General features: G+C 35.7%; 1 protein-coding gene across 6 annotated transcripts in view; it reads left to right on the forward strand.

Moving 5' to 3' along the window:
- The first annotated feature begins 671 nt into the window (after window positions 1-671).
- The window catches only part of LOC106054104 (mucin-5AC-like), a 77,385-nt gene continuing 50,126 nt past the window's right edge, over window positions 672-27,930 (forward strand). For 3 of the 6 annotated variants that reach the window (XM_056027137.1, XM_056027139.1, XM_056027142.1), the window contains exons 1-12: window positions 672-940; window positions 10,300-10,314; window positions 10,442-10,517; window positions 11,578-11,696; window positions 13,025-13,039; window positions 14,332-14,419; window positions 15,042-15,154; window positions 18,305-18,397; window positions 22,920-23,007; window positions 23,632-23,744; window positions 24,565-24,657; window positions 27,294-27,320. In XM_056027137.1, the coding sequence (XP_055883112.1) occupies window positions 901-940; window positions 10,300-10,314; window positions 10,442-10,517; window positions 11,578-11,696; window positions 13,025-13,039; window positions 14,332-14,419; window positions 15,042-15,154; window positions 18,305-18,397; window positions 22,920-23,007; window positions 23,632-23,744; window positions 24,565-24,657; window positions 27,294-27,320 (880 nt within the window). In that variant the 5' untranslated portion in view covers window positions 672-900. The remainder of the gene's footprint in view (window positions 941-10,299; window positions 10,315-10,441; window positions 10,518-11,577; window positions 11,697-13,024; window positions 13,040-14,331; window positions 14,420-15,041; window positions 15,155-18,304; window positions 18,398-22,919; window positions 23,008-23,631; window positions 23,745-24,564; window positions 24,658-27,293; window positions 27,321-27,930) is intronic. The other 3 variants (XM_056027138.1, XM_056027140.1, XM_056027141.1) reach the window with 3 other exon arrangements.

Genomic DNA, 27,930 nt, shown 5'->3' on the forward strand with positions numbered 1-27,930 from the left:
AATTGGGATTTTGACCTTCAAGAGTTAAAGCGCGAGCCTGAGTCCATATAGTCATAGAAACACGACTCTTACATCATTAAGTAAATTTAGTACAGATCAAGTTACAGAAAAAATATCGTAGCACAAATAAATATGAATTTGTAGCTTTAAAAGTCAATACAAACAATAAATCCACATCTACATATAACACCACTAGCCAGTGCCTCATCACATAATAATAATGATAAGTATAGTGCTAGTCTTCGAGTCCGAAGATCAGTGAGGTATGCAGTATTTCCCGTGGCTGCGCAGTCCCAGCTGTGACCAACATATTTTGCCACATCCAGGGCAAGCATAACCATTGTCCATTGTCACATAATACGTTAATAAAACGAATCTATTTCTTTCTATTAACATTGTTAACATAAATCGTGTTTTGTTCATTTTTCAAATGAAAAGAAATAAAGCCAACAACTATTTTGTTCTCGTCTAACGCCCGAAACATTGAACTTACAGATGCACGACTCCCATAGTCTATTAACTTTGAACGAAAGTCCATCCCGCAACGATTATCCTTATTTAAATATTAGAAACTTTCCCATTCGTTCGATCACCGTTTCATCCCTCGTGCTGACCAAATACACCGCTAACACCTGATCTAGGTTGAGTGAAGCTTTAAATACTTAGATCACCCTCGCCCACCAACCATTAAGGCACTACTAGATCTACATTTATAAGATACTCTTCATTTTTTTGGAATTAAAGAAACTACGATTTAAAAAAATAAACATAAGAACTTCAGAAAATTCTCAACTAGGAATTTAACAAAGGATCACTAAAGTATTTAACCAAGAACTGAAATAAAATTAAGCAAAAAGCTCAACAAAGTATTTTAATCAAGAACTCAACAAAGAATTCAACATGTTTATTTTCGCCATTATAATAATTCTGATCAATGCAGGTAATTTCTTTGTAAATTAAAATATTTATATAAGCATGATCTAATCGCAGATTTTCGTGAACCGTAAACCCCAGACATTACTACAACAATAACAATTGTTGCTAGATATTTCTTTACATTCTATTTTTAAATCTACACAGTGAAACCTGTTGATTGAGTGGTAAAACTCTTGGCTTCCGAACCGGGGATTCTCGAGTTTGAATCCAAGTGAAGACTTGTATTTGAATTGGCATTATTAGGACGTTCCTGAGTCCACCCAGCGTTAATGAGCATGAGACATACGTTAAATAAGTTGGTTGGTCGTTGTGATGGTCACATGACACACTCGTTAACCGTCGGCCATAGAAAAAAAAAGATGACCTTTACATAATTTGTCCATAAATCGGACGGTCTAAAAGATGTACCTTATGTCTTTAGGTAGTATTCTAGTCCTGGACACGAGTGTAATCTATATCCACAGTGCAATCAAGTTCTGTAGTAACAATGCATGTGTGTATACACCAACCACAATATTCTTATCAAAAGCGTTAAATTTTCAAACATTTTCTTGATTTAATGATACACACTTCAACCTTTTTTTAGTGGAAGAAGGGTTATTTTGTTGCCATAGTAAGACAACAATTTGAATATGAAATCTGTTTATATCGACTTCATATAGAGGTCCAATTAGCTAAAGAAGTAACATGTCATTAATTAAACTCATAACCTCATGATACTTCTAATCTTATGGATGAAAACTGGACACGGAACTCGAGAACGGCTCTAGCCATTTTCCTAGTAATTAGATATTAAATCTATATCGTTGGGAAAAGAACTACTAGCTCGTTGGGAAAACTTTAAATCGAACGTGATATTTTTTTGAAAGTATAAAACGAAATTAAATTAAATTTGGCTAGAGAAACAGAAATATTTATCTTGAACGGGTATTTCTGCATGTTAGCAGTAGATTATTCAAGAAGTTAATAGATCAATGTTCAAGAACATTTTGCTAGCACATAAAAGCCTATCGTTAGAATATTATAAAGTGTAGTTTATTTTAACCAGTATTTTTTTCTCACGGGTAATCGGGCAGGGTAAAATTACCATTTTTTTCTTGAAATCTAACTTCCAGTATTATAAGAAGGGAAATAATTGCTCTATAAGCTATAAGAGGTATTTTTTTTTTTTTTTTTAAAGTTTTTTTTCTCTTGTTTTTTTTCTAAAATAATGATTTAGGTTACATGTACAGTGATAAAGTGTTTGACATTAATATTAAAGTAAGTTAAATTTAAATAATCAAAGATATACATGACGTATGCACTACAAAATGTGAATTGAGGCCTATAATTTCTCACACGCAAAAAAAAAACGCCCCCATTTAGGCGTGGTATGGGACAATTAAAGTATTACTGACTTTGAAATCGCTATAGGAAAATGTAAGCCTATACTTTAAAGTAAAAGAAGTGTCTCAAAGTTTCATAGCTGTTGATTTTTAGAATGTCTCTCTATATCAGTAGCTCAATTATCTAGTGCTTGGAATGTGTGTCACTAATCAAACAGCCCAAGAATCTACCTTCCCATTGAGCTTGTGCCTGTAAGACAAACAGACCGAACCTATTAGAAACTTAGCGCTGACACACACGCATTATTTTACCTACGAGCCTCAACACTGTATTGACTTAAGCCATGCTTATAAGAAATGCGACTGTATCTTGTGGTTGTGTGGGCTCTGGGTGTGGTTGGGTGAGTTCAATTGAGCGGGTGTGGTTACAAGTTAAAAAGACCATCTTGTTTATGTCCTGGGCCCTTTCTATTACAATACCTATATTAAACTCGTAACTTAGTAAAAACATCTGGGTGGGTGGGCGGGTGGAACCTGGATGGACACGGATCTAAAAAAAACGGCTCTAACGGTTTTCGAAATTAGAGAAAAGAAATTAGACAGTTGATGTCTGGCGGTGGGGAAAAGAATTATTAGCTCGTGGGCCACATTTAAAAAGAAAAGTTATTTTGATCGTTTTAATTGTTCAAAGTAAAAAAGAAATGCATTTTAAATTTGGCTAGAGAACGCGAAATGATTTATCTTGAACGGACTATTCCGTCTTCGGGTATTTCCTCATCCCTTGAAGAGTTTAATGATAAATGGCCTCATGGCAAAGCAAAGAGCTTGGAAGGAAATCTGAGAGATTTGGTATTTTAATAAGGAAAAAAAAAGGTTATCCGTTTCTGTGGCCCACGGTTAACGAGGATGTCAAGTGGCCAGCACAATGACCAACCGCCTTAATTGTTCCCAACTAGTGTCAGGTACACTCATTAGAGCTGGGTGGACTCTACCTTTTCAGAGGCTCCCGAAATTAAAAAAAGTCCGATTCTTCGCAGGATTCCAACCCGCTTCTGCCGGTTCGGAAGCAAAGCGTTCTACCTCTCAGCCACCGCGCCTCTTATAATGATGGGCTTATTTTTTTTAAATATTTTAGTTGTCAACAAATGACAAACATAGTGTTGAAACAAAAAACAAATATGATTTTCTAATTTCTAATTAAGTTTAGGCTCGCAATTCCTACTGATTCATCTACCTGGGGTACTTTGAATAGGCTTCAAATATTTTCCACTTAGATCCAGATTTACTCAGTGTTACGTCTTCATATTGGATGAGACTCTTTAGACATGAAAACGACAAATCACAGTTTCTAAATACTTTAATCTTTATTAATACTGAAAACACTTTCTTGTTCATATTCCTCCATTTTGGTTCTTCCCTCCTTTCAACACGCATTCGCACCATTTCACATTTACACTAAGATGCGCACGTAACACCCCCCCTGTTTAACAAGTTCGATGCACATCGAACGTCCAAAATACAAATCACTGAATATATTATCAGACTATTCCAAGTTTTAAAAAATCGGTAACATATAAAACCATAATGTAATAACTAAACAAAATCAAACACAATGTCATGTTAATACCAATACAATTCAAACACTTTAACATGTATCTATAAGTAATCATATTTCTATCAATACAACTCCCCACTCATAATTTTATGTCTGTACAAAACACCATCATTCCTGTCGCAAATCAAATAGTTAACAAACAAAGTCTATCTTGCTCCATGCATATTGTAACAACAATTTTCAATTCATTACACATATATTTATTCATTGTAGAATAGAACTATAATTAGTGTCCATCATTCCTACCTTTTCTAATCATATCTATATAATTCTAACATTATTGACATGCCATCCTTTCCGCTTCCCTCCTTTGCAATGATGTCCCATTGTGATCCTACTACCGAATGTTCTAGCTGTACTGTTTTCTAGGCTGCTAATATCCCTCTCTTTTCTCGTATACGCCTCTTCACTATTGTACCTTGAATCCTTAATCCTAATTAACTGTTAATTACCTTCTAATATGCCCCCTTCTCCCACAATTAAAGCATAAGATGTATGGACTTGTACGTCTATATGTGGGTTTAAATCGCTTTCTCTGTACCACTGATTACCTTACTTTACTTTGATTTGGACCCATTCCTGTTGCATTGCTTTCTACTTTATCTGTTAATTCTTTCTTCTCGTGCTCTCTGCTACCCATGTCATCTGATGTATGATATCTTATGTCTTCTTCCACATCCCTATTTCTACCTCGCGTAGACTTTATCCCATAATATTTCTTCCAATTCTCAATCTCCCTTACTGAACATATTTTCACCCCATGAATATTTCCAATAATTAAATCTATCTCACCCTGATTTACAACACAAGCTTCCACTGTCCCCTTAAAATACGGTGTGTCTATACTAACTTTAGCAATCGGTAATTGTACAATATTCCCATTAAACATAACACACTTCCTAGATTCGCCTGTATATTCATGGTCTTCCACTAAATTCTTATTCACTCCAATAATAGTGCTCCCTGTATCCCTGATGGTCTTGGCTGCCTTGTTCCCTACGAATGTCTGAAAAATCTCCAATGTTCCAGTATCAGATGACAATGATAAGCCTTGCTCTATTCTACCTTTCTCCCAGTCCTTTCTTTCCTGTCTGTTTCCTTGATATCTTCCGTTGCGGCTATCATTTTGTCTTTCATATGTACCACTTCTATACTGTCTATCCTGTGTCTCCCTTGTTCTGTGAGAGTTATTCTGTGTCTCACACGTTCTGTTAAACGCAACTATTTCTTCTATATCACTGCCTCTAGATAATTTCTTCTCGGGATGTGCCACTTTATAAGCCCTTATCAGTCTTACTATGTCTTCTATGGATTTCGGTTTCCTCTCCAACAGAAATATTTTTAATTCCTTTATATTTTGCCAGTTTATTCCCTGTAGAGTCACTCTTTATTTTATCTTCCTCTTTTCCTTGGTCTGTTTTTAACTTTTTCTCTGCTGTCTCTTTTTCAAACGCTAATCTTTCTCTTTCAATGGCAACTAATTCATTTTTCTTTTCCCTTTCAATTGCTACTATCTCCTTATCCTTTTCTCTTTCTCTTTTGTCTTCCTTATCTAATCTCTCCTTTTCTTTTTCTCTTTCTCTTTTGTCCTCCTTATCTAATCTCTCCTTTTCTTTTTCTCTTTCCATCGCTAATCTCTCCCTCTCCATCAACCTTTCTTGTACGTATTTTCTTAGTTCTGCCCCTTCAAGCTCCAACAACCTTCCCTCTTCCTTCAACGCTGCTACCTCAGCCTTGTCCGCCATAGTCGATTACTAATAATATCGAATCGAATGTTCTCCTGTCTCTAGATCTAGACTTTACTATCTCTACTGTCTGTTGACAGGAGATCCACTGTGTATAGAGGGATACGTGGGTTTTACCTTTGCGTTGGGCGCCACTTGTTACGTCTTCATATTGGATGAGACTCTTTAGACATGAAAACGACAAATCACAGTTTCTAAATACTTTAATCTTTATTAATACTGAAAACACTTTCTTGTTCATATTCCTCCATTTTGATTCTTCCCTCCTTTCAACACGCATTCGCACCATTTCACATTTACACTAAGATGCGCACGTAACACTCAGGCTCCGAAGCTCGGCGTTACTCGGGTCTTCAGAATACCTGTCTTATGTTAATACCAAGATGTCATCTGCGCTATTAATAGCTACATATTTCACTTTGAAATCGTTACCTAGCCCAAAAAATGCTTCTAATTATAAAGCGTTAAAATATTGGCCGGCCCTTAGCTGTTATTTTTTTTAAATCTTGAACATAACTAGGTTAGATAATATAATTGCAATCTCTTCGATTTCGAAGATTAAGGATAGATAAAAAGTAAATAAATTACTTTTGATGGAATTAGTTTTCTTGGCTAATTTCTTTCTTTGTAAGATTTTGTTAGTTATCCACAACACACCGTCTTTGATTAAGTAATGAATAGGCAGTACAATATCTATAAATGAATACAATTAATTACAATAAAAATATGTTTTTTTTTCTTGTATTTTTTTTTTTAACATTTCTTATTATTAACAACGTCCGAGCCAACGCTTTATCTCTCTTTCAATTTTTTAAATGGGAAGACTATGACCTAGGTCAGGGGTCGGCAACCTTTGGAGTCGGAAGAGCCAAAAATTACAATTTACAAAATGTCAACGTTCCTAAAGAGCCACAAGATTTTTTTTTCTTCCGAACATTTCGTTAAGAGTTCTTTCAACTGACGATGGTAGAGTGCTTTTAACAAGATGATGTTAGAAATCTTGATTAACAAACTCATGACCTCAACTACTTCGTCCGGAAATGTTTGGACTTCTTGTATATTATGAAGTGAAACGTTAAAATTTCATGGTTTAACAGAATCGTAGTTGCCCCTTTATTTTTTTCCTGTCATACTTCTGGCTCCATCAGTTGTAATTGAAACGATTTATTTATATCGATTTTATTGTCTTCAATGTATTGTCGCACACCATTAGCTGTATCTTTTCCTCTAGTTTGTCACGAAAGCGGTAGCAATCCTAGAAGTTCTTTTTTTGGACCTGGGGAAGACATATATGTGACCAAAGTTGTGCCGTGTCTTTTATGTAGTTAGACTCATCTATATCAAGTGATAAGGCAGTAGAAAATTGAATATCTTCCACATTCAAATATGTTACATTTCAAGAGGGGTGCGCTGAAAAGCGAGTACAAGTGGCTAAGAGATAGAATCGAATCAGAACAATTTTTAAAAGTTTTTTTTTCTTCAATAAAATAAATAATATTTGCGCATGGAACTAAAGAGCCGCAGCTTAACATCCAAAGAGCCGCATGTGGCTCGCGAGCCGCAGGTTGCCGACCCCTAACCTAGAATTCCACTACACTAAATACTGGACCAATAAAATAGCTTAGTTTACGAGAGTGTTTATGTATAATGTAAGTTTACGTCTAACAATAAAAGATTGCATACTAGCAAGCGAATGATCTGTTTAAATGGCAAAATTATTAAATGTATAGAACTTAAATATCAGGTGGCCGAGCCTCGCTCGGTTAAATAATTTTTTAAGGAAGGTTATATACCCGAAGTCATTTTGGGAATATTCTTGTAATTACGAAAATGAACGATCTCGGATAAAGGCTACTAATCTGAAGAGTTGCTTTAGTGTTCTGTTAGTTCTAAATGTAATTGTACATGGCGATTAAATAAAAAGTCTCTTAAGTCCTCCTACAGTCTAGACAAACCACAGCTCACGACCGTCTTATAGTTTTATAATCCATCTTTTGCGTAAAACTATTGTAGGCCTACTATTATTGGCTTGGAAGAAAGTCTTTGCAGTGTAACTTCTCAGATGGTTACGTTCAGACATTTAATTATGGAATTAGTGTATTCATTATGGCTTTAGTACGAAACATCAAGTGACGCAAATCTCTAGGTTATAGGGTAAAACAGGCACTTTGTGACAAAGTAAAATGGCGCATTTTTTCTTAATAGACAAATCAATGCCTTAGTTTTCTAAAGAAACGTTTCCGTGGGGCACCTCTGTTACGCCGAACAATATGTTCGTCCCTCATACGGTATACGTGCCTTGCCCAGCCTGATTGTCGGACTATAAGAAGTTCATAACGGCTTTTGCCATCCATTTATCCCAGTGGTGCTACAGCCCGTGGAGGGATATGGCCTGGTTTTACACATCCCTCCATTCAGATCTCTCATGGGTCTTCCGTCACCACGCCCTAACCCCATGCTTTTTACCGAGGTGTATAGTTAAATCAAAAGAGGAGGCAGCGTACGCAAACTCGTTGACTGCTAGCTAGATATCATGTTTAGTGTGAGCACGTAAGGCTCTGTTATAACCATTTCCATTGTTTTGGTACGGGACAGTAGACACCGAAACATGAACACATGGTAAAAATTCACCAACAAAATAATAATTATAATAAGGCTTGTCTTCGAGTCTGAAGATTAATGAGGATTGCAGTATTACCGGTGGCTACGCAGCCCCAGCTGTGACCTACTCATTTTGCCACTCAAGGACAAGCATAACCATTGTCCGCCGGTGGTCGATTTAGATTTTCTATTCGCGTTTGCGTCTGTCCTCGGCAGCAAATTTTCTTTTAATCTCAAATATGTATCCTCGGCTTTTGTATAGAGGGGCTTCTTTAAGTCCGACAGTTACGCTGGACAGAGCAATATCCTGTATGGGAGGCGAATGTCAGACGAACGCATGCCAAAGGCAGTCTTTTTTTTTTGGTGAGCTAAAAAAGTGGTCGAGGTAACACCGAAACGCTTAAAAGACCAGCTTAGGCACCAACTTGCCTTAGCTGACAAAGAAGAGAGCACATGGTTGCATGCGGCTTCAGAACGAGACAGCTCGAGATCACCAGCAAAATAAACAACAAAGTAAAAGGTATCTACACCGCTCTACACAATTAAAGTGTAAACAACTTATTAAGCACTTAAAACACAATAACTAATCATATATCGGCACATTTAATTTCATTACTTTTCTTTCATAGTTCTATAATAAATCAATCTACAGTAAGATGGTGCGCAAATGTTTAATTAGGTCTATTGATCCTTTAGAACTCGTTCTTGTTTGCAAAGAAATATTTTAGTGTACTGCGGTAAGCCTAGTGACGTAAGCAGCGTTTTTCCCGTTTACGTCATGGAAAATTTTCATTCATAAAACATTCTAGCCAAAATTAATTTTTCGATAATGAGGCATTTTCAAACCGATATAACGGTCGACCTCGAGTTTTCCCGATGTGACCAATGAGTTGAGATTTTTTTTCTCACTAATATGCACATACCTTGAAATTTTAAAGAAAATCGTTAGAGCCGATTTTGAAATAAAATTTATATATATATATATATCGTTACTGAGCGCCTAAAGGCAGCACGGAAAACAAACTCCTAGATACCCCCTCCCCCCACCGGTCCACAAATGAGATTGGACCAAAAGCGCTCTGAGCATGCTATAAGCATGAAAGTAGCGCTATATAAAAGCTATAATATATATATATATATAAATATATATACATACATACAAGAATTGCTCGCTTAAGAGTATAGGATAAAGGCGAGTTGGCTGATTGGTTAAGCTCTTGACTTCCGAACCTGGGGTCATGGGTTCGAATCTCTATGAAGACCGGGATTTTGTTGGGCACCCTGAGTCCACCCAACTCTAATGGGTGCTTGACTTTAGTTGGGGGAAAGTAATGCCGGGTTGGTTTTGCTCGTTAACCGTTGGCCAAAGACACAGATGACAACTTTGGCCTATTTCAAATAGTGAGAATCAGGAGGCTCCCAAAGATATTTGCTTTCTTGTTGCAGAAAACCGAGCAGAAACACATTAAAGACATTAAAAAGTGAAAATGGAGCTGGCTAGGACACATCTTGCAAAAACCAACTTTCAATGTTTCAAGGTTTTCGATGAGAAATAGAAACACAACAAACTTGGGAGAAACTATGCATTCTGGGAGTACACGGGAATAAGTAAAGTAGGTCAAGTCAATTTGACCCCCACATTCGTTCGGAGAACTGCAAATGACGAGTCTTGGAAGAAAGATCGTATTGGAAACTGCATGGCGGCGTGTTCTGACTGGATTGTGGTGTCTGTGTTAAGTTTCACAGAGGATCTCGAATATAGGTGCGATGAGTGCGTATGTTGAACACCAAGTCTGCTTAGACCCGGCTTTGTGAAACAGCTTTTTGTTGATATGGCTTATTCTCGGATCTAGTAAAAACTTCACAATAGTTCGTTAAACTTGACAAGACACAAATCAATAGACGATGAGGTTTCTAGGGTTTGAACCCCTGGACGTAATCTACCAGAAAACCGACCTTTGGAGATTCCCTTCACATATAAAAATTAGATAATGATGATCTATGAAAATACCTTTTTTTTAACACAGGAAGTACAAATCTAATTTAATTTGTTTTCTCTCTCTCTTACCTCAAACAGGTTTAACAGAAGGACGTAAGTTATTTACATTTTTAGAACATTAATTTTGGTTTGACTCATAGAGCATTTTATCCATGTTTTATTTAAAACACATTAACACGTTTTGACACTTCTTGGATTATTTCTTCTGCCCAATTTTTAGAGACATGCGATTTGCTTTGTACTATCAAAGCTACCACAGCACTAAAAGACCAGACCGTACCAAGTAAAATTTGCTCGTAAGTAAACTTTGACAGTCTGTGGTCTTTTATGTTAAATAGAACTTTAAAGAACTGAAGAAAAATTAATGTAGCAAAACGTAATATTATTGCTCCAGTGAGCTAAATGTTGACATTTTTTAGTTTCACACATCAAGTGAGACTATATGACAGGTCCAACAGGGAACAAAACTTCGGAATCCTAAGTATTACTAGAAATTCGATATTCTAGCAAGCAGTATTAGAAGCGTTATGACATAAACGGCTGCTAATGGCGGGTATATTTTACATGTACACATCTGTTGCCTTTAAATATGATACTATACATGTAAGGTTGTTATTGCCGGATGTGTTCAATCCAATGGAAACAAGCACTCCACTATATATAAAGTGCTTCAAATTGCATGTGACTCAAAAAGCCTCTGCAGTTCTTCTGGCTTTCACATGTGGCTCAGATACTACGTCTGGCGGAATTGTTATCGCTGATAGGAGAAGGGGTAAGGGTGAGTAACGTGGCGTCTAAAGCAGTAAGATTTGGACAGGAGGGGCTCGCTATCGCTTAGGAGAAGGAAAACTCGGAAATCAAACCTCGTTGCCTTGCAGCTATACCCAAGCATGAAAAAGTCTCATGGAGTCAACCTTGAGAAAAAATCAGGAGTCAATTTACACGATCTAGAAAGAAATGTTAAAAAGCAAAGCAAAAAGAATACTTTAAAACAATTATCTAAGGGAAAGAACATCTAATTTACTGTAAATTACTGAAAATTACAGGGCTTAGATCCCCTTCTGCTATATTTAACAAAATTAATGAATTAGCACTAAGTGATTAACTAATGGGTTATTTTTGGATTGATTCGTGTGTTGAAATAAGCTTTGTAAAAAAATAAAAAGTAAAAATAAGCAAATTGTTGACACCACGATGATGGCATTAAACTATTGACACAAATCAAGCAAAGCTTTGCCTTAAAGCTCTCATGGGTATACAAAAAATGTCTGAACGTCGCGTCACAATCTATAGAATAGAACCCGTTTTGGTTAATTCAAATAATGATTTATTAATTGTTTAAAATTACTTCCTCAGGATATACACAGAGTTTGAGAACTGTGTCTATAACTTAACCTGCATGTCTAGTACAGAGAAAGCTGTATCAACAGAAACTCTGAAGCAGTTCATTGTGACAAGGTATCGCACTACGTGTGGTGAGTCCTAGTGCTTTCATCCTGCTAGCGCTCTGTTGTGTTTAGATTGTCTTACTAAATCTCGGAAACAAAATGTCCAATCACATTTAAAGTCATTTTGCGGCCTAAAATTATTTATATTGTATAAACATAGACATAGAAATATAGACTGGCCATTACTCATAACAATATTATATCTAAATTGATCTTCGAAAACACAATAGACACAGGACTCTGTGAAAGTGTTCGTCACCGAAAAAACAAAAATTAGTCGATATTTTTGTTTCTTATCCGTCATGAAAAAATACATTCTTCACCATCATTCTATGATGTTGTTTTTCTTATAATTTCCGGCATAATTCTGATAATAATAAATAATTATATTAATTATTATTATTAAATACTATGGCTGAGATCTCACCATTGCTTCTAATTGTTAGATCTAGATTTTATTCGAAATTGACCAAAGTGTGCTTTCATGTGTTTATTGTTGCTTCCGAGATCAAGAGAAAACTTTTGTTTTGTTGTTGGTCTGTCGTTTTTGACAATACTGTCACGATACAGAGAGTCTAGCATTAGATCTAGGCATCGTGAAAGTAATAAACAATATACAAAAATAAATAAATATTTATTTGAATGCGAATAGAACATTTTTCACTTGTCGTATGAAAGTATGAAAAATAAATATATGTTATCTATCTATCTATCTATCTATCTATCTATCTATCTATCTATCTATCTATCTATCTATCTATCTATCTATCTATCTATCTATCTATCTATCTATCTATCTATCTATCTATCTATCTATCTATCTATCTATCTATCTATCTATCTATCTATCTATCTATCTTATAAAGTAGAATGTGAGGCCTATGTATGTTACTTATAGACATCAAAACCACTTGACCAATCTTGATAAAACTAGGCAGGAATGTTCCTTAGGTACTAACTTAGACCGTAGTGTATGTATTGTAGCCCTAAAACAAACTTAAGACCTTCAAAAAAAAAAAAATTGACCGACTCTATTCAAGCTATAGTATTTTATGGATTTAGGCTTTGTTTACAATGTTGACATGAGAAAAGATCGAAAGGATTTAGATCTGGATCTAATTTTAAGAACTACACTTTGCATATATAGTTTTTTTTTTTTTTTTTTGAAACATGAAAATACAAAATATAGTCTATTGTCTCCATTATTTAGTAAAATTGACGTTGAAATAAAAAAAAAGTTAAGTATTATTTTCAAATTTATTGTGGCATATTTGCTATTGCATTACAAATTTCAATATATTATTTTCTTGGTCATTTTTTTTGGTCACGTTTTTTTTTTCTTTTTTTTTTTTCAGAATCGAGTATTAAAGGTAAGCATCCCATGATTATAATTAATCATATTGAAAGAGTTCGCTCCCTTGAATAACTGCCTTACATGAAACCTGTTCTTTGGAGGTTTTTCAAATATTAAAAAACATTAAAAGTGATATACTTTTAAATGCTGATACATAGTTAATTTAATAGAAAATGTAACATTTTTATAAAATTTAGTTCTCCTCATGTGTTATGGAGAAAGGTTCAAATATATACTATGATGTTTTTTTTTCTTCATCAACCGTGTTAATTTCTAACAAGACCATTGAATGTTTTAGTATAATTATGTATGTGTCCAACCTAAAACTACACAAAGATAAAGACGATGTTCTTGTCCCGTAATCCGGCCTTTTAGAACACAAAACTTTATTACAGAAAGAGGGGCACAGTCCACGTCTTCAGCTACACGTGCTTAGCGTCACTACAAGAGATCTCTTCTTGTCTGTGAGTCTGTCTCCAACCTACTTCGGTTCTAAGTTTGTAATCTACTGTCACGTCACTAAGGAATACCCAAAAAATCTAATCTCTACGTGTCTTACTAACTAGTTACTCTAAGGTATGGAACGGGTTGCCTGAATCAGCCAGAAAAAACAATGACTTAGCGGAGCTAACATCTCTAAATTAACATTAACGCGCACGATATAATTATCTTCTCTTTTGAAGGAACGTCTGTAATCTATAAGATGAACGTTTGATAGAAGATATTATTTTATTATCTTTTGCAAATCAGTACTATCGATATCTTTTTTTATATCGTCTATATTGAAGGAACGTCTGTAATCTATAAGATAAAAGACATTATTGTATTATTTTTCGCAAACCAATGTGTATTGATTTCTTTTTTTTTTATTCTCTCCCCTTTTCTTCGTTTCATTGTCTATTGTTCTATTGAAGCTCTACTCTGTATGGAGCAATGCTTCTACTTGTGCTTCTAGTGCTGCGTTGTTGTACTTAACGGCTACGGTTCGAGGGATTTTTCTGTACATAGGCCAAACGATTGGCGTTTCCTGCCCTATGGGCTTACACCAATTTCATGCTTCACTACATTTCAGAAGAACACAAAGATATAGCTCTTCAAAACTTATTTATACTAGCTAATCACCCAACTCACATTTTAATATCTACTATATTCTCCTATCACTTATACACTACATTATCTTTGTTAACAGTGCTATATAAAATTATATTAAATTATAATTATTATAATAATAATTTTTATTAAGGATTGCTTTGGTATACTTCTTCTTTTGTATAAATTAAAATATGTTTGTTTGTAATTTCAATCAAGCCTGCGCCACACCAACACTGGATCAGTGCTTTCTACAATTTCAAACTTCATACACAAAAAACGAAAATGATGCTGCCCTGTTGTGCAGGTATGTATTATTTATAAGTTCATATATGCAAGACTTAGGCTTCTCTAAACTCCTCCTTTAGATAAAGACAAAACAAAAGAAAGGATCTTAAGTTAAACAAATGCACCTTAAAATGTTTTCCTTATGGTGTTGATGTTAGAATTAACTTTGCTTGTGGCCAACTGTTCAGAAAGTTGCCATCTGGTCAGCACATCTTCTTTTCCTAATTAAAATCGGGTACCCTTTTGAAGTGGTTGGAAATTTTATAAAGTAAAAAAAATATTTCCGAAGCTCAAAATCTTCATCGTTACTCGACTGAGGACAACTTGGTTTGAAAGCCGACTGTATGACAGCTCGGCCACCAAACTTCCTAATATCGGTTGTGCGATTTGGAGAAGAGGGTGCTGACTAAGAGGAGTGCACTTGCCCCCCCCCCCCCAATTTTCCATTTTTATACCTAGTTCTGTGAAGTAATTAAATATGCACTCTTCATTTAACCAAATTAGTATTAAATGTCTATCCAATGGTCACTTTAAAGATACATCACTCGGGCTGAATGCCTAAAAGTATTTTCATTATAGCTTCATGTACATAAACGAACCAAACTCATTTCCCTTCTTTACCTATCTGACCTATATTTCAGTGCGTACGAAAGCTTGTCTCAGTGTGTTAACAGCTCAAACTGTGGAGACTCTACGGACAGGAAACAAAGTACTCTTAGCAGTGCAAAAACTATCATACAGTTCGCTAATTGTGGTAAGAATACAGACATAGTCACTACTATAGTGAGATAATCCCATAGAAAGAGAGATAAGGAGCGAGAGAAATGGAGAGAGAAGGAGCGAGAGAAAAAGCAGAAAAGAGAAAAAGACAGATACACAAGGGTATCGTCAGTTAAGGTCAAACTAGTCTAAACAGTAAAGGGAAACTCCGATGGTTTTGACAATTTTTGATATAATATGTGTTTTGATTTATAGATAATGAATATATTATTCTTTTTTTTTTAATTTGCAAGAATAACTTAGTAATTGATCTTTTTTTGACTTAATTTTTCTGCGCATCCAAAACAGTCAGATTTTCACTGAATTTCTGTGTGACGTCACGACGGTGCACTCAAATCCTATAGATAGGGAGGCGAAAAAAAAATTATCTTTGATAAAAAAAATTTTCGTTAGTACATCATTAAAATACTTTAAAAGAAATTTCTAATGGTGTATAAATTATAACTGTATGTTTGACAGTTAGAAAATTATGATTTTTTTGTGCCGTTTTGACCTAACAATGGTTGACATGGAAAAAGTGATGAGAGAGCTTGACGCTGGCTCAGCCGGCGAGACACACTCCCAAGGTCAAAAGTTAAAAAGTTGAAATTGAGTTTCGTAGACGATAGATCTACTTATTAAATAAGAAATTTAATAGTAGATCTAGTATTCGTAGTAAATTTCTAGCTCACAAATCTGATTCATTTATATTTATGAACTTCAGTTGTTTAAAATGTCTCAGTAGTATCATTTATTGAATTCTTTGGCCTGGAAATCCAATGTATTGTTGGTACTGCACCTGGAATTAACTTCAATTTTTTTCAAATCCCATTTCCACAGCAATGAAGTTGCTGAAACAGCTTCTCTCAAAATGGTTTGAGCATAAACAGGAATTAGCTAATGCCTTTGTAAAATATTTGCTCTTCAGGCTAATAAATTTTCCCTTTAAAACTTCATCTCTTGGAAACAAATGAAAAGAGACACTAATTTCTGTATCAGCATACTTGCTGATTGTATCTTTGTGATTGGAACTACTGCAACAAGCTGAAGAACAATATTTAATTTTCTTCAAGTAGAAATAGAGGTTTATATCTAGAATATTATTTATAAACAATGACCGATTATAAATCAACGTGGAGACTAGATCTAGCTTAAGCGTAACAATAATTGCGATCCGATAGGTCTAGATCATAGACATAAATAAATATAGACTGGAAGTAGGAAGTTATTTTTATTTGGGGGAAGTCAAATATGTTTTATGTACTCTATCTATGTGAAAAAAAATGGCGGCAATAGAGCTATAAATTCTTAGACTAACATTTCAGCCAATATATAATTATGATCTTTAGTTTTGAAAAGTACAAAACTGCCATATTCCTAATATTTTGCCTTTGTTTCATAATCATTGACATAGGCAAATATATATAGGTTTGTGATGTGGATCTATGTTTGTTGACATGGCTTCTTTATTAATGGCGGTCGTCTTATCAATTCAAATTGTTATAATTAGTTTTTAGTCAAAAAAGTCAAAGAAAATGAGCAGAACGTGCTCTAATGTTCGTAGTACGATAGGCCAAGGGATAAATTCTAAAGGTTGAAAAAAAAATGAATATTATATATACACAGTAACTTTCAGTTTCAGTAAGTCAGAATAATTCAGTATCACTGTCACTGTGACTGTCGCTAATTTAATATTGATAGATGAAATAGATCTAAATCTAATAAATATGACTAATATTTCTAATAACTAGGTCTAATACTTTTCATACTTTTTACTACTAACTATTAAACTAGTCAGTCTAACATCTAAGCATGCAGGCTATAGACTAGATCTAGTATAAGTATAGATTATAGATTTAGTGACAATCTAGTCCTAGACTATTTATATACCAACTATAGACTAGACTATACAGATTACAATTACAGTTTATAGTATAGTAGTATAGTACTAGTAGTAAGTAGTATTTTTTTTACTATAGTATTTATATAGACTAGATCTAAATCTACTATTTAAAACTATTTATAATTATTTTAATTATGTAAATTTAAAAGTAAAAAAACATGGCGTATATAAAATCTAGAATTCTAGGGGTATATAGGTTATGGCTGAAAATTAAACAAACTATAAACACTTTTAATTTTACACTGCTCATAACTGCTGTATAACTCATACAAACTTATCTTTTCCCAAATGTTTCCCATAATAATTTTTACTTTATCGTCCAGTCTATATATATATGTCTATGGTCTAGATCTAGACTAGAGAGTTTATCGGTTATATAGGTCTAGATCTATATTTAGCCAGCACCCTTGTGACGTCACGTTTTTAAAAACTCAAAACATCTCGCAGAACCCCGTTTTTTGGGGGGCGTGGAGAATTTTCTGTCTAATTTATTAAATATAAAATTTTCCGAGCATTTAAATAAAAAATGATATAATGTTTACTATTACAACTTTTTACGCAGAATTTAAATATGTCAATAACTAAAATTTGAAAAACTATCGGAGTTTCCCTTTAATAGAAGAACGAAAAAACAAACACAAAAAATGAAACTTGAAATCGTAAGGGTAAGTAAGAACAAGCACTATACAAACAAGAGAGAGAACTCGACATTCGCGTTATAGAGCAACGATCAACTTAGTAATTCAGCCAAGTTCTGTATACTAAATTTTAAATACAATAAATGATTTCATTTTTTTTTTAAATTTGAAATTCGAAACGTGTCTTCTTACCAACTTTCACCCACCGTCCATGTTCCACTACAGACGAAAGTTTAAGCTAATAGTAGAAACTGATTGACTAGAGGAGGAAGAGTAAGACAGAAAAGTAGAGAGTCCTTAGATGTTGTTGTTCTCAGTAGTTTTGTTTTCTTTTGTAGAATAAAAAAATCATTTCTCTTACATTTCTCTTACATCTCCCTTAAGTTTCTCTTACATTTCTCTTACATGTCTCTATCATTCCTCTTACATTTCTCTTACATGTCTCTATCATTCCTCTTACATTTCTCTTACATTTCTCTTGCATTTCACTAACATGTCTCTTACAATTCTCTAACATTTCTCTAACATTTCTCTTACATGTCTCTTACATTTCTCTACATTTCTCTAACATTTCTTTTATATGTCTCAATTTCAAATAAAACAGAAGGCACAACAACAGTCTCGACGACCGCAACAACAACTACAACAATCAAAACGACCACAACAACCAGAGAAACTACAACAGCAAAATTAGTAGGTAAGAGTTGGATTACATTAACAATACAAAGTGGACAGTACTGAGTAGAAATAGACAAGTGATTGGAGACATACCTATCGGATAGAGTGGATAGTACTGATTAGAAATAGACAAGTGATTGGAGACATACCTATCGGATAGAGTGGATAGTACTGAGTAGAAATAGACAAGTGATTGGAGACATACCTATCGGATAGAGTGGATAGTACTGATTAGAAATAGACAAGTGATTGGAGACATACCTATCGGATAGAGTGGATAGTACTGATTAGAAATAGACAAGTGATTGGAGACATACCTATCGGATAGAGTGGATAGTACTGATTAGAAATAGACAAGTGATTGGAGACATACCTATCGGATAGAGTGGATAGTACTGAGTAGAAATAGACAAGTGATTGGAGACATACCTGTCGGACAGAGTGGATAGTACTGAGTAGAAATAGACAAGTGATTGGAGACATACCTATCGGATAGAGTGGATAGTACTGATTAGAAATAGACAAGTGATTGGAGACATACCTATCGGATAGAGTGGATAGTACTGATTAGAAATAGACAAGTGATTGGAGACATACCTATCGGATAGAGTGGATAGTACTGATTAGAAATAGACAAGTGATTGGAGACATACCTATCGGATAGAGTGGATAGTACTGATTAGAAATAGACAAGTGATTGGAGACATACCTATCGGATAGAGTGGATAGTACTGATTAGAAATAGACAAGTGATTGGAGACATACCTATCGGATAGAGTGGATAGTACTGATTAGAAATAGACAAGTGATTGGAGACATACCTATCGGATAGAGTGGATAGTACTGATTAGAAATAGACAAGTGATTGGAGACATACCTATCGGATAGAGTGGATAGTACTGATTAGAAATAGACAAGTGATTGGAGACATACCTATCGGATAGAGTGGATAGTACTGATTAGAAATAGACAAGTGATTGGAGACATACCTATCGGATAGAGTGGATAGATTCATGGAGAAAGAACAAACTAAAGTCAAAATTAAAAAAAAAACAACGCTACATAGACTTACCTAGCGAGGTGGTTGAGTGGTAAAGCGCTTGGTCAGGGTTCGAATCCTGGTAAAGACTGGGATTTTACATCGCCTCTGGGTACCTGAACTTAGTTAGGGAAATGTAAAAATAGTTTGTCGTTGTACTGGCCAAATGACAACCTCGTCAATCACGTTGTTCTGTTTCCAAAATCAAATTACGCTGAAATCATCTGCCCAATAGATTTATCTCTCTCTCTTTCTCTCTGTCTCTCTGTCTCTGTGTCTCTCTGTCTCTGTCTATGTCTCTGTCTCTCTCTCTCTCTCTTTTTCTCTCTCTCTCTTTCTCTCTGTCTCTCTCTCTCTGTTTCTCTCTGTCTATCTCTTTCTGTCTCTCTCTTTATGTCTGTCTCTCTGTCTCTCTCTCGGTCTCTCTGTCTCTCTCTCTTTCTCTCTGTCTCTGTTTCTTTCTCTCTGTCTCTCTGTCTCTGTCTCTCTCTATCTCTCTGTCTGTCTCTCTCTGTGTTTCTCTCACTCTCTCTGTCTTTCTCTGTCTCTCTCTGTATCTCTCTCTATCTCTCTCTGTCTGTCTCTGTCTGTCTCTCTCTGTCTCTCTCTATGTGTCTTTGTCTGTCTGTCTCTCTCTCTGCCTTTCTCTCTGTCTTTCTCTCTCACTCTCTCTGTCTCTCTCTGTCTCTCTCTATGTCTCTTTCTCTGTCTCTCTCTGTCTGTCTCTCTCTCTCTCTGTCTCTCTTTCTCTCTCACTCTCTCTGTCTCTCTCTGTGTCTGTCTCTCTCTCTTTCTGTCTCTGTCTCTCTCTTTCTCTCTCTCTCTCACTCTCTCTGTCTCTCTCTGTCTTTCTGTCTCTTTCCGTCTCTCTCTCTCACTCTCTCTGTCTCTATCTGTCTCTCTCTGTCTCTCTGTCTCTTTCCGTCTCTCTCTCAGTCTCTCACTCTCTCTGTCTCTCTCTGTCTCTTTCCGTCTCTCTCTCTCTCTCACTCTCTCTTTCCGTCTCTCTCTCTGTCTCTCACTCTCTCTGTCTCTTTCCTTCTCTCTCTCTCTCTCTCTCACACTCTCTGTCTCTTTCCGTCCCTCTCTCTCTCTCTCACTCTCTCTGTCTCTTCCCGTCTCTCTCTCACTCTCACTGTCTCTTTCCGTCTCTCTCTCTCTCTCACTCTCTCTGTCTCTTTCCGTCTCTCTCTCTCACTCTCTCTGTCTCTTTCCATCTCTCTCTCACTCTCTCTGTCTCTTTCTGTCTCTCTCTCTCTCTCTCACTCTCTGTCTCTCTCTGTCTCTTTCCGTCTCTCTCTTTCTCTCTCTCTCACTCTCTATCTGTCTCTCTCTGTCTCTCTCTCTCTCACTCTCTCTGTCTCTTTCCGTCTCTCTCTCTCACTCTCTCTGTCTCTTTCCATCTCTCTCTCTCTCACTCTCTCTGTCTCTTTCCGTCTCTCTCTCTCTCTCTCACTCTCTCTGTCTCTTTCCGTCTCTCTCTCTCTCTCACTCTCTCTGTCTCTTTCCGTCTCTCTCTCTGTCTCTCACTCTCTCTGTCTCTTTCCGTCTCTCTCTCTCACTCTCTGTCTCTTTCCGTCCCTCTCTCTCTCTCTCACTCTCTCTGTCTCTTTCCGTCTCTCTCTCTCACTCTCACTGTCTCTTTCCGTCTCTCTCTCTCTCTCACTCTCTCTGTCTCTTTCCGTCTCTCTCTCTCTCACTCTCTCTGTCTCTTTCCATCTCTCTCTCTCTCACTCTCTCTGTCTCTTTCTGTCTCTCTCTCTCTCTCACTCTCTCTGTCTCTCTCTGTCTCTTTCCGTCTCTCTCTCTCACTCTCTCTGTCTCTTTCTGTCTCTGTCTCTCTCACTCTCTCTGTCTCTTTCCGTCTCTCTCTCTCTCACTCTCTCTGTCTCTCTCTGTCTCTCTCTGTCTCTTTCCGTCTCTCTCTCTCTCTCAATCTCTCTGTCTCTTTCCGTCTCTCTCTCACTCTCTCTGTCTCTTTCCGTCTCTCTCTCTCTCTCACTCTCTCTGTCTCTTTCCGTCTCTCTCTCTCTCTCACTCTCTCTGTCTCTTTCCGTCTCTCTCTCTCACTCTCTCTGTCTCTTTACGTCTCTCTCTCTCTCACTCTCTCTGTCTCTTTCCGTCTCTCTCTCACTCTGTCTCTTTCCGTCTCTCTCTCTCTCACTCTCTCTGTCTCTCTCTGTCTCTTTCCGTCTCTCTCTCTCTCTCTCTCTCTCTCTTTTTGTACGCGTCAAAATCTGTTTGTTTGAAATCATGAAGAAATAAGCTGTTTACAATAAATTAATTTCAAGATGATAATTTTACTGTAATATACTCACGTCTCATTATTTGGAAACAGAAGATGTTCAGCAAACATTATAACTTGCTCATACAGCTTACAATAGAATTAGGAATCTCCATAGTACTAACAAGAGATTTCCATCTAGTTCTCAGTGTTTGTCGAAATTAAGATGAGTAAGGGTATTTTAAGAAGGGAATGGACAAGCCAAATATACAAATTCTTCCTTTAAAAACAACAAAGCTTATCTAAAGAGGAAGAACTCCGTCCTTAAAACTATATCTACCAATCATGTACAAGCTATTTCCCTTATTTGATATCAAACAAAAAAATTAATTACCAATAATTAATTTAATTAATTGAGTATTTTTTGTTTATTGATTCGTGTTTTGTTAGGTACAATAAATAACTGTTTAAAGTATTAACTCGATTGGAGAATGCATGAGGGAGAACTAGTGTTAACAAATATTGAAGTGGACCAAACCCAACAAATGTAGCCATATCTGTGAATACTGAAGTATTACTTTCCCTTGTTACTATTAAACAAAATAATGCGTTACCAGTAATTGATGGACTTATTGGTAACTTTTTAACAATTGTTTCATGTCTTGTCTATGTTAATGAATAATTGTGAGAAGTTTCAACTTGATCCGAGAATGGGTGTTGGAGAAATAACGTGTACAAACTTTTTACCAGACGGACAGACAGACAGACATAGTGAGCTGATATACGATTTGTAAAAAGCAGCGGAGCATTCAGTTTTTAAATAAGTTTGTTGATTCTACTTTTGTTAACCTAATAGTGAAATTAAATTATATTATGTATTTGTAGTGTGTTTTCAGTATTATCGTAATTCTAAGTTGAAGAATTAAAGTGTTTTTTTTTTCTTAAAGATGATTTCTGTTCTGGTTCTTCACATACTTATCTCCGACCATAGGGTGGGATACTTAGGGCTTAGACCAATTTCATGCTTCACTACATTTCAGAAGAACACAAAGATATAGCTCTTCAAAACTTATTTATACTAGCTCATCACCAAACTCACATTTTAATATCTACTATATTCTCCTATCACTTATACACTACATTATCTTTGTTAACAGTGCTATATAAAATTATATTAAATTATAATTATTATAATAATAATTATTATTAAGGTTTGCTTTGGTATATCTTTTTTCTTTTGTATTAATTAAAATACGTTTGTTTGTAATTTCAATCCAGCCTGCGCCACACCAACACTGGATCAGTGCTTTCAACAATTTCAAACTTTATACACAGAAAACACAAACGATGCTGCCCTGGTGTGCAAGTATGTATTATTTATAAGTTCATATATGCAAGACTTAGGCTTCTCTAAACTCCTCCTTTAGATAAAGGACAAAACAAAAGAAAGGATCTTAAGTTAAACAAATGCACCTTAAAATGTTTTTCTTATGGTGTTGATGTTAGAATTAACTTTGCTTGTGGCCAACTGTTCAGAAAGTTGCCATCTGGTCAGCACATCTTCTTTTCCTAATTAAAATCGGGTACCCTTCTGAAGTGGTTGCAAAGTTTATAAAATAAAAAAAATATTTCCGAAGCTCAAAATCTTCATCGTTACTCGACTGAGGACAACTTGGTTTGAAAGCCGACTGTATGACAGCTCGGCCACCAAACTTCCTAATATCGGTTGTGCGATTTGGAGAAGAGGGTGCTGACTAAGAGGAGTGCACTTGCCCCCCCCCCCCCCAATTTTCCATTTTTATACCTAGTTCTGTGAAGTAATTAAATATGCACTCTTCATTTAACCAAATTAGTATTAAATGTCTATCCAATGGTCACTTTAAAGATACATCACTCGGGCTGAATGCCTAAAAGTATTTTCATTATAGCTTCATGTACACTAACGAACCAAACTCATTTCCCTTCTTTACCTATCTGACCTATATTTCAGTGCGTACGAAAGCTTGTCTCAGTGTGTTAACAGCTCAAACTGTGGAGACTCTACGGACAGGAAACAAAGTACTCTTAGCAGTGCAAAAACTATCATACAGTTCGCTAATTGTGGTAAGAACACAGACATAGTCACTACTATAGTGAGATGTATCTATAGAAAGGGAGATAGAGAGCGAGAGAAATAGAAGAAAAGAGAAAAAGAAAGATATACAAGGGTAGTGTCAGTATAAACACTAATAGAAGAAGAGAGTAGAAAAAAACAAAAACTGAAACTTGAAATCGTGAGGGGAAGTAAGAACAAGCAATACAAACAAACAAACAATACAAACAAACAAGCAATACAAACAAACAAACAAGCACTATACAAACAAACAAACAAACAAGCACTATACAAACAAACAAACAAACAAGCACTATACAAACAAACAAGCACTATACAAACAAACAAACAAACAAGCACTATACAAAAAAAAATTTATAAAAAATATCCACATATCCTCCTCTTATAGTAAACTAAAGCGCTCATATTTATTTTCGATTAACATGTAAAGTGAATAAATGGCCACTATGGGGATCGAACTCATGACATTCGCGTTATCAGAGCAACGATCAACTTAGCAATCCAGCCAAATTCTGTATACTAAATTTTAGATACAATAAATGATTCTATTTTTTTAACTTCAAATTCTGAATGTGTCTGCTTACCAACTTTCACCCACCTTCCATGTTCCACTACGGACGAAAGTTTAAGCTAATAGTAGAAACTGATTGACTAGAGGAGGAAGAGTAAGACAGAAAAGTAGAGAGTCCTTAGTTGTTGTTGTTCTCTGTAGTTTTGTTTTCTTTTGTAGAATAAAAAAATCATTTCTCTTACATTTCTCTAACATTTCTCTTACATTTCTCTTATATGTCTCAATTTCAAATAAAACAGAAGGCACAACAACAGTCTCCACGACAGCAACAACAACTACAACAATCAAAACGACCACAACAACCAGAGAAACCACAACAGCAAAATTAGCAGGTAAGATTTTGATTACATTCGCAATACAGAGTGGATAGTACTGAGTAGAAATAGACAAGTGAATGGATACATACCTATCGGATAGAGTGGATAGTACTGAGTAGAAATAGACAAGTGATTGGATACATACCTATCGGATAGAGTGGACAGTACTGAATAGAAATAGACAAGTGATTGGAGACATACCTATCGGATAGAGTGGATAGTACTGAGTAGAAATAGACAAGTGATTGGAGACATACCTATCGGATAGAGTGGATAGTACTGATTAGAAATAGACAAGTGATTGGAGACATACCTATCGGATAGAGTGGATAGTACTGATTAGAAATAGACAAGTGATTGGAGACATACCTATCGGATAGAGTGGATAGTACTGATTAGAAATAGACAAGTGATTGGAGACATACCTATCGGATAGAGTGGATAGTACTGATTAGAAATAGACAAGTGATTGGAGACATACCTATCGGATAGAGTGGATAGTACTGATTAGAAATAGACAAGTGATTGGAGACATACCTATCGGATAGAGTGGATAGTACTGATTAGAAATAGACAAGTGATTGGATACATACCTATCGGATAGAGTGGATAGTATTGATTAGAAATAGACAAGTGATTGGAGACATACCTATCGGATAGAGTGGATAGTACTGAGTAGAAATAGACAAGTGATTGGAGACATACCTATCGGATAGAGTGGATAGTACTGAGTAGAAATAGACAAGTGATTGGAGACATACCTATCGGATAGAGTGGATAGTACTGAGTAGAAATAGACAAGTGATTGGAGACATACCTATCGGATAGAGTGGATAGTACTGATTAGAAATAGACAAGTGATTGGATACATACCTATCGGATAGAGTGGATAGTATTGATTAGAAATAGACAAGTGATTGGAGACATACCTATCGGATAGAGTGGATAGTACTGAGTAGAAATAGACAAGTGATTGGAGACATACCTATCGGATAGAGTGGATAGTACTGAGTAGAAATAGACAAGTGATTGGAGACATACCTATCGGATAGAGTGGATAGTACTGAGTAGAAATAGACAAGTGATTGGAGACATACCTATCGGATAGAGTGGATAGTACTGATTAGAAATAGACAAGTGATTGGAGACATACCTATCGGATAGAGTGGATAGTACTGAGTAGAAATAGACAAGTGATTGGAGACATACCTATCGGATAGAGTGGATAGTACTGATTAGAAATAGACAAGTGATTGGAGACATACCTATCGGATAGAGTGGATAGTACTGATTAGAAATAGACAAGTGATTGGAGACATACCTATCGGATAGAGTGGATAGTACTGATTAGAAATAGACAAGTGATTGGAGACATACCTATCGGATAGAGTGGATAGTACTGATTAGAAATAGACAAGTGATTGGAGACATACCTATCGGATAAATAGATTCATGGATAAAGAACAACCTTAAGTCGAAATGAAAGACAACTCTACCTAAACATACGAAGCGCGGTGGCTGAGTGGCAAAGTGCTTGGCTTCTAAACCAAAGCTATTTCCCTTTGTTGATATGAATAAAAATAATTAATTACCAATAATTAATTACTAATTGAGTTTTTTTTTAATGGATTTAGGTTTTGTTATGTGCAATAAATAATTGTTTAAGGTATTAACTCGTTTGGAGATTGCTTGAAGAAGAGATAGAGAAAAAAATTAGTTAATGAAAATCAAACCCAACAAATTTAGCCATATCTGTGAATATTGAAGTATTACTTTTCCTTGAATTACCAGTAATTGATGGACTAATTGGTTACTTTTTTTTTAATTGTTTCATGTCTTGTCTATGTCAATGAATAATTGTGCAAAGTTTCAGCTTGATCCAAGAATGGATGTTTGAAAAATAACGTGTACACACATTTTACCAGACAGTCAGACAGACAGACATAGTGAGTAGATTTGAGATTTGTAAAAAGCATCGGAGCATTCAGTTTTTAGATACGTTTGTTGAGTCTACTTTTGTTAACCTAATAGTGAAATTAAATTGTATTATGTATTTGTACTGTGCTTTTAATATAATCGTGATTCTAAGTTGAAGAATTAAAGTGTTTTTTTTTTTTCTGAAAGATGATTTCTGTTATGGTTCTTCACATACCAATCTCCGACCATAGGGTGAGTTTGGGGTCATCAGACATACATTACTTACATATATATAGATTAGATAAATAGATTAGAAAGGCAGATAGATAGATTTATAGATAAGTAGCTAGGTAGATGTGTGCATGGCTACTTAAAGAGACAATGAAAGAAACATAGTGACGGGTCACAGAGTAAGAAAGAGGAAGTGAGAGGGAAGGGTTGAGAGAGAGAGAGGGAGAGAGAGAAAGAGAAAGAGAGAGAGAAAGAGGAAGTGAAAGGGAGAAAGAGAGAGAGAGGGAGAGAGAGAAAGAGGAAGTGAGAGGGAGAGGGAGAGAGAGAGAGAGGAAGTGAGAGGGAGAGCAAGAGGGAAAGAGAGAAAGAGGAAGTGAGAGGGAGAGGGAGAGAGAGAGAGAGAGGAAGTGAGAGAGAGAGAGAGAGAGAGAGAGGGAGAGAGAGAGAGAGGCGGGGAAAGATTTGGCTGTTTTTAGTCACATTCAAATTATGTTTGTTTTCAGCCGCCACAACATCAGCTCCATCCACAAGTAAGTGACATGCAAATACAAATACTTTGAATGTGAAACATATTTTTTTAAACCATTTCTCCATGTTATTAGAAGTTAAAGTAAAATATGGCTAATAGTCGATGCACTCTTTAGAAGTCAAGAGTTGACACAAATGAATTAAGTCAGTTCATTAAACGGGATAAATAATTACCATTTTTTTTTATTAAAGCTGGGAGGGGGGGGGGGAGAGGGAGATACGATACGTCATCGTTTAATCACTTGTAGACTTTTAAGGCAATGTCTTGGATTTCGAAGATTAAGGAATAGTGCAAGTATTTCAAATGGACACGCAGACCCAGTTGCGACCTGCTAATTTTTCCGCTTCTCGTGCAGACAAAGCCGTTGCTGTCCCGAGGTCTAATTTATTTCGTTGTCTGCTTTGTCTTCAGAAGGCTTTTTTTTTTTTTTGGTTTTGGGGGGGGGGGGGTCTGAAATGTTTTCCTCGAGCTTTTCGGACATTGGAACTGAATTGATCTTTGTCTGTTAGGAGGGAGGGGAAAGGTAACTCTTTTACGCCCCGACTTTCTTTAAGCAACCAAAAAAAAAAAAAAGAAGATCGCCTTTGGCCTGCGGTCATCCACCCTAAAGG

This window comes from Biomphalaria glabrata, chromosome 4, assembly GCF_947242115.1.
Source record: "Biomphalaria glabrata chromosome 4, xgBioGlab47.1, whole genome shotgun sequence".
In the NCBI taxonomy this organism is placed as follows: Eukaryota; Metazoa; Mollusca; class Gastropoda; family Planorbidae; genus Biomphalaria; species Biomphalaria glabrata.